General features: G+C 40.9%; 1 protein-coding gene across 1 annotated transcript; it reads right to left on the bottom strand.

Moving 5' to 3' along the window:
* Positions 1 to 6: 6 nt before the first annotated feature.
* Positions 7 to 7469, bottom strand: tnpo3 (transportin 3). The gene is made up of 11 exons (XM_031839822.1): positions 7208 to 7469; positions 4528 to 4728; positions 3321 to 3394; positions 2694 to 2850; positions 2389 to 2532; positions 2074 to 2249; positions 1584 to 1722; positions 1176 to 1322; positions 863 to 970; positions 485 to 576; positions 7 to 282 (listed from the first exon to the last, which is right to left on the bottom strand). The coding sequence occupies exons 1-11, from the start codon at positions 7325 to 7327 to the stop codon at positions 129 to 131; spliced, it is 1512 nt and encodes a 503-aa protein (XP_031695682.1). The 5' UTR covers positions 7328 to 7469; the 3' UTR covers positions 7 to 128.
* Between the last annotated feature and the right edge of the window lie 746 nt (positions 7470 to 8215).

Below are 8215 nucleotides of genomic sequence, written 5' to 3' on the forward strand. Positions count from 1 at the left end.
TTTAGTCTGCCATTGGACCGTTTTAGTCTGCCATTGAACTGCCATTGGACCGTTTTAGTCTGCCATTGAACCGTTTTATTCTGACACTGAATGCCTGCTGACACCTCACTCACTAATCTTAAACTAAATCATGAACGCTTACCGAGGAATCTTGGGTTTCTGTCCACGACCTCGCTCATCTCCCCGACCAGCTCGATGCTCGTATAACGAACTGCCATATGGACGGTTTCCGGAAGTAAAACCACCTGCTGCAACACCTCCGACAGCGTTGGGTTGTTGTCTCTGAAAGATAAACAAAAACAGAGTCAGTCTGAACTTTAAACTTTTTCATGACATGTATTCCTGACTGATTCAGAATAATCATACAGAAACAGAACACACCAGGAGGTTTAGGGTTAAAAAATAAACTGATATCCTTAACGTTCTTTCTCCTGAAGGAGAAAAAAAAAAACTTTGATTCTAAAAAGAATCTTCAGATACTCACGGATCTACACTTTTTGCGATTGCAGCCATGATGAATAGAACAGCTTCCGTCACCTCCCAGGAAGGGTTTCCTTCTTTTAACGTAGAATATAACTGAGAACAAACAGAACATCTATTAAAGTAGAATATGAACGAGAACAAACAGAACATCTTTTAAAGTAGAATATGAACGAGAACAAACAGAACATCTTTTAAAGTAGAATATGAACGAGAACAAACAGAACATCTATTAAAGTACAATATGAAAGAGAACAAACAGAACATCTTTTAAAGTAGAATATTTGACTGAAAATAAAGAGTAGAGAACATTTAAAAATAGAATCAATCGACCTGTTCACCGAATAGAAAGCAAGCCTTTTGTTGTAGATTCAAACTTTACCTGAGAGAAACACTCCATGGATCCAACAAGAAAAATGACGTCTTTAACGAGGTCAGAGACTCTCATCCTAAACTCCCCAAAATCATCTGTGTCCTCTGGGATTCCGTCCTGTTGGGTCACAACAATTAGATAGTTGACATTTTAACTACAACAGAACTAAAACCAACAGAACTTGAACAGTATGTGTGAGAGAATTGTGTGAGTTGTCTTGATTTTATATCAAAGTATGCGACTAATATCTGACTAATAAAGTTCTGGCTGAGGATTTTATCAGTTTCAAATGGTTCTGTGTAGACCTGATCAGGTGACTTACGTGGTCTGGATCGAGTTGACAGTGTCGTGCCAAACAGTGCAGAAGTCTCTGGATGTACGGTCTGAAGATGGTGTGAAGCGCTGCATCATTTATTTTATACAGATGTTCTCCAAGACGGTACCAGAAGTTAAAGGAGATCTCCACGACCTGGATCAGAACAAATACAAGACAACAGGGAGACCAGGAAAGAGGATTAGTATTATAAATTCATGGAGATCAAACGGAAGGGTTTATTTTCATACCTTGTACCTTGTATTGTTGTACCTCATACTGCAGGTGTTGTAGTGTTTAATGTACTTGTGTTGTGGTTATTTTCATACATTGTACTGAGGGTGTTGTGGTTATTTTTGTACCTTGTACCGAGTGTGCTGTAGTGTTAATGTACTTGTGTTGTGGTTATTTTTGTACCTCATATTGCGGGTGTCCTGCACAGATCAGCAGCAGCTCCAGTGTCCTCAGGTCTCCCATACCCTGGCCTGGACTCCTGACTGTCGTCTCTAAAAATGTCTCGCAGAGTTCGGTAAAGATCCTGCAGTAGTTCAGCACTCTGAGGGCAGAAATCAAACGGAAATGAGGCTGACACACTGATTTATTTACCACGTATCTGATCAGTATAATTACTTTCATTACATATTTTTTTATCTTAAAAAGTAATGCTATTCCATTTTATTTTTGTATTATATTTAATCGACTGACATTATTGACACCTCCTGAATTATTGAAATCCAACTACCTAAAGCACTTTTTTATAAATAAAGTGCTGTATAAATAATATTTATTATTATTAGCGCTATGTCGTCAGCGTAACGCTGCTGCCTCTATGAATTACAGAAATCCCCCTGGCAGAGATCAATCTACTTAGGGATGAATAATGAGAATGAATTTAGAAGGTGCTCACTTGTCGAGGTCTTCTCGAGCCACGGCCATGTGATACGCCGTCTCCAGCGTGAGGACGCCCTGTAAGAGCTGTAGAGCCAACCCCATGTTGGTCTCTACGTTTTCTATTGCGTAGAGGGACGAGCACACGCAGTCCGACGCCGCCTCATGGAGGTTGGTGGAGGTTTCATCCCTCTGCTGTGGGAAACATAAGGCCGAACACTGTTGTAGCGTATGCGACTGTTTTCATACATCCTTTTCAGATGATGCACGATGATCCTGTAAAAACAGGAAGCAGGCGTCCCTGTAAACCTGTTTAGACGAGTATAAACCTCACCAGGACTTGGAAGAGGACCATGAGCAGCTGGTTGCTGGCCATGAAGTTACTGTCGAGGACCCCCAGGTTGAACCAGCTACCCAAACAGCGAAAGACCTTGATGAGCATCTTCTCGTCGCTACCCGCCTTCTCCACACACGACGTCTTAAATAAAGTAAAAACAAAAGAGTGAGGAGGATTTCTGCGTTTCAGTCTGAGATGGGGGTCGTCTTAATAATAAACAATAAACATTAAGTCATTTAACATCAAATGTTCACGACTGTGAAAATCAGAAAGTTAAACAGCTCGAAATAAGGTAAACGAACCAGCAAAGTGACGACAGTGCTGGAGTAATACGCCAGATCCTCGATGATTTCCGTCCTTCGGTTGGCTCCGATTCGCAGAGATCGACTATGAACTTCCTCCGGCAGCACGGTGAGGATCTCTATGAGGAAGGACATCGAGCTGATGTCATTGTTGTACCTGAGAGGGGGCGGAGAAATGGACAGGTGAGTCACAGAGGACAACAGCATTGTAGGTGTGAAAGTTACAGGCAGACGTCCCGCAGGTGTGAAAGTCACAGGCAGACGTCCCGCAGGTGTGAAAGTCACAGGCAGACGTCCCGCAGGTGTGAAAGTTACAGGCAGACGTCCCGCAGGTGTGAAAGTTACAGGCAGACGTCCCGCAGGTGTGAAAGTTACAGGCAAACGTCCCGCAGGTGTGAAAGTTACAGCACTGCAGGTGTGAAAGACGTCTTTCACCATCAAAGATATTTTATCTGTAAAACGTTCCGTCTATAATGTATTGAACATTTAAGTGTGTTTTTGGACTCAAACAAACTCAAATGTAACGTAATCACTGACTGATCCGTTGGCCATATTTGTAGTTCCTGTCTACTGTCAACATGTCGTTTGTTTAAAAAGTTTCAGCTGTGTGGTTGTGGGAAGTCTTACTTTTCTATGAGCGTGTGAACACATCCTTTCCACGAGGCCATCTGAAGAGCGAGATCTGCGATGGCTAAAGCCAGCTGAGGAAAAAGAGATTAACAAAAACAAGATCAGTAAAGTGGTTCAAGAGAATAAACTAGAAACACTTTAATTTACTGGATAAATACAAACAGACTTCCTCTTTTGTTCTGTTCACGTGTGACGAAGCTCAGCTATATTAACTTTAACGGCTTCCTTCTTGTTTTGATTCTGTTGTAAGAGTTCGGAGTTCCTCCACACTTTGGAAACCAAAAGCTGATGCAAGCTATAGGTCAAAAAAGTTTTAGTTTAGCTGTAAGGTTGTCAGCTTTGTATGAAGTTAAGTTTAGTCTAGTTTAGCTGTAAGGTTGTCAGCTTTGTATGAAGTTAAGTTTAGTCTAGTTTAGCTTATCTTAGCTAGTTGAGAAGCTATCGGTGAGTTAAAGCCGAGAACGTGGCGGTTCAGTGTTTGTACTGTTTATTTTTTGGGGAATAAATGCTTCAACTCCTCAATACTCTCGAGGAGACCCAAGTTAAGTTCTATTGTCTTGCTTGTCAGCCAGCTGATGATTTAAGTGAAGGGGTTAAACCTTAAATGTAGCGACAACTCTGGTGGACTCAAGGTGGACCAGCTATACTCCTGAGTTTAACTAAGCTGTATTCTGAATGTTTCTTTTAACTGTTAAAATAATAGCATGGTTAAACTATGTAAACTACTTTGTATCACAAAAACACAAAGTAAAATCCTAAAATTTCAACAACAGCATCATGTTGTATATATTGATGTATAATAATCAGTTTTTAAAGCTCGTGTTAGGAAGTTAAACAGCTCATAATTCATCTCTAATATCTATTTTATATTCATGTGAAAACATCTCCTTCAAACTACTGGATTTATTCTAGTTTATCACCAAAACTACATTTTACAGATGACATGTGAACACATCATGATAAAGTTATAATGTACATTCAGCCAGTACTCATGTTCACTGAGCAGAGCCTGAAGGCATCATCATGTAACTCAATTAAAGCCCCTTTAACGTTAGCGGCTAGCTATTTAACCACTAACGTTAACTCGCTCTCCTTCATCTGGATTCTTTGTTAAATTCAATCTGTTGATTTTACAGCCTGTTGTCTTTCGGTGAAGTGTTTGAAATGTTATTTCTGTGATGAAAATGCAGGTGAGATGCGTTACCTGTGTGACGATGATGGGCGACAGGTCTTTGAGGTTCTGGATGTGGGTCAGTAGCGATTCTCGCAGTGCATTGTGGGTCTCAGGTGGAAGCTCGTAGAAGGATGTCTGGATCTTCATCTTCATCGTCTGAGCAGCAAAATAACACGACTCGACGTCCTGCTTGAGCTGCAGAAGCTGATCCGAGATCTCCCACGCGTACATCTGTAGGACAGGAAGTGATGTCATTACATTATCGTTTATTATTAATATTAATATTATTTATTCTATTATTTCAGTTATCTGCAGACCGGGTCGACCAGGTAGACTAAAAACAGATCTGTGACGTCTTAAAACGTCACAGATAAGAAAGATAAGAATAATAATGAACATTATGACCCCTCAGGTTGGAAACATTATGTTATTGGTGTTCTTCTTCTTCTGTGGTTTCTGTTGGTGGAATACAACACACTGCTGATCTCAGACTCCAAACCTGGTCGGACCACCAGGCCTCAAACCTGGACTCTGGTCCTGGTTTGGATTCTGTCCTCAAAACCTCCGAAACATAAAGCAACATCGGTGTTTCCAGCAGACCTGAGGGAGTCCCAACAGGTCTATGAGGAGTCCTGATCTGAAGACCAAGACTCAAGTCCTGGTGTGGATTCCCAACAGGTCTATGAGGAGTCCTGATCTGAAGTCCTGGACCTGAAGGGACCCTGATACGCTAGTCTACTTCAGATTCAAGTAGCATGCGATCTGGTTTCATTCAGAAACCAGCAGCATGGGAACAACAACAACAACATGATCCAGGACATCGTGCAGAACCAGATCTTTACAAACCACAACAGTCCAGATACGTTTTCAGCTGAATACATAAGGAGATCCAGCCGTCACCTGTGCGACCAGGGTCACCTGTGCAGGTACAACACGGAACAGAAGCATCATTTCTATCAGCCAAACACGAGGGCGATGTGGGATTTATAAGAGCCACAGTGTTTGCTGATAGTCACACAAGAGGACCAGAACCTGCTGAACCAGATCCACCAGACACCAATAACAACAACCACACACCAATAACAACAACCACACCACAGCAGGAAACGAGTCTCTGAGTCTGAGTCTTGGCCACGCCCCAATGATGCAAGCAGTCCAGTTTGAGTGACACCTCCAGAACCACAAAGTGACATCACAACAACAACTGTGTGATCGTTTATTCTCACACCTTCAACTCACGCGACATTTAACGCTGTGAATCACACTTACAGGTGATCGCAGCTGTCAGCCCCGGGACAATTTACTCATATATAAACTAGTGCTGGGCAAGTTAATGCGTTATTATCGCGTTAACGCATTCATTAATTAACGCCGACAATTATTTTATCGCGTGTTAATGCAGTTTTTTTATTTATTCATTATTAAGCAACATTTTTAACACAAGAACCAGGCAGCAAGCAGTGAACAGCTGTGTTCGTGTGGCGTCACTTCCTTCTCCCCCCCGGGTGTGTTTGTGCACTTTATTTTAATATGTTTCTATTTGTGTTGATTGTTTAATTAATGTTACGCATCATCCACTGAGTCAACGTCCTAATCAACACACCAGTGGAACAGCCTGCCTGAAGTTGTGAGGAGCTGCAACACTATTAGCACTTTTAAAGCCAACTTGAAAAGTCTTTTAAAAACTGCACAACACTGCACACACTGACCTCAACTCTTGTGGTCTTTTATGACTTGATTTTATTGACACACACTAATTCTTGATGAGCTATTTGTGTGTAGCGTTGTATTGGGTGTCTTGTATGTTTTTTATGGTATATCTCTGTATTATGTCTTTTCCTTCTACTGTGTTGTCTTGTCCTTGTTGACCTGCCTAGAATCTGGTACAGTGCATTGAATGGAGACATTTATGTTTAAACTGTACATGGTCCCTTTAAATAAATTAAATAAATAATAATATGTGAAACACTGATTAATAAACGCTTAAAACGATTTAACATACATACATGTCTGTCTGTCTCTATCTCCCTCCATGTCTGTCTCTCTCTCTCTCCCCCCCCCCCTCTCTCTCCCTCTCTCTCCCTCTCTGGCCCTCTCTCTCCCTGTCAGTTTAAATTTTTTAAAACATTTTAATTTCTGGAGTTTTGTTTTCTCTCCTGCAGATAATAATAATAATATAAATATAGATGCACTCTTGCTTTTAAAACAGGTTTTGGGTTTTGAGGCTTTTCCTGTCCGTTAAACTTTAGTGACGACACGTTTGATCGCGTGAGAGACTAAACTTTAATGCAACACACTAACATTAGCCTAACATGCTAACGGAGCTAGCTGTGGCCTTCTTTAACTCCTCTGGGACTAAAAACAGAAGAATCTCCGCCTTTAAAACACACAATATTAATAATAATAATAATAATAAACCTCCCTGTTTGTGCAGCAGCTAATGAAGGTAGCTACATATGAGAGCTAGCACAGTTTGTGTGTTGTGATCCATTCATTTAGCTTAGCTTAGCGTTAGCTATGATGCTAACGTGAACCTGCGGTTCCTCCTCTGAGACTGCGCAGTTCAGCTCACCTGTGCTTTTATTGAACAGGTACGGTTCTAATGTTTAAACCCGGTCCAAACGGACCACATTAGAAGCACCACTTCGGAACCCTTCCGCCGGTCCCCCCACCTAAAGCCTCCCCCGGCCTCTCCCCATTTTCTTCTTACCGATCTCTGGAGCTCTCCGAGCCACACGGAGGCTCGCTCCTTCCCGGCCGGGTCCGGGTCGTGGTACAGAGCTTGGACCGCCTGGTAGACCAGGGCCAGGTTCGGTTTGCCCCCCTCCATAGAGCTCACGTCAGAAGCAAGGGATGTGAGATAAGGCAGGAAGGTTTTTAAACCAACAACGCGGCGGATATCTCTGATGAGAGTCCTACACGGTCTGTGTGTCGACCGCCATCTCGCACTGGCTTCCCGCGTGCAACCACGATCATCTCCCGGGCAGGAAAAACAGGCAGAAACATTAGTTCCGCTCTGTCATAATGTGGAGCACTTCACACAGAACTCCATTCAAAAGAAAATAAACGTTTATCTGTTGCTTCACATGAAGAAGTTATTATTACCATTATTAATAAACACATTTAAAGAGGACAGAACAGGGTTTGTATATGAAGGGATGAAGACCAGAACAGCCTCCAAGACCAGATGAAGACCATAACAGCCTCCAGGACAATGTGGTCCAGACAAAGATCCAGAGACCAGATCCAGAGTCCAGGTCTTCAGTAAAGCTCAGTTTTTGCTGTTTGTAATAATTCATCCCTCACGATTGACTCTTTAAGATAGTTGTTAATAGAAGACTGAATACATTATTATTGTTGTTGTAGTTTTTAATATTATTATTGTTGTTATTTTTACTATTTAAAAAATATATATTATTATTATTATTGTTTTTATTAAATTATTAGTGTTGTTGTTTTTAATATTATTAATATTATTGTTGTTGGTTTTAATATTGTTATTATTATTGTTGTTTTTAAATATTATTATTAGTAGTATTAATATCATGATTATTATTGTTTTAATATTATTACTGTTGTTATTTTTATTATTGTTTTTGTTTTTAATATTATTAATGTTTTGTTATTGTTAAAACATGAAAACATGGTTTATCGTGGAAATGTAATTTTGACTCAACGAACTTATTGTCTTTCGACCACATGGTCTTCATCAGGTGCT

The sequence above is a fragment of the Anarrhichthys ocellatus genome, unplaced genomic scaffold, assembly GCF_004355925.1.
Source record: "Anarrhichthys ocellatus isolate YVR2014 unplaced genomic scaffold, GSC_Weel_1.0 scaffold1980, whole genome shotgun sequence".
Classification (NCBI taxonomy): domain Eukaryota; kingdom Metazoa; phylum Chordata; class Actinopteri; order Perciformes; family Anarhichadidae; genus Anarrhichthys; species Anarrhichthys ocellatus.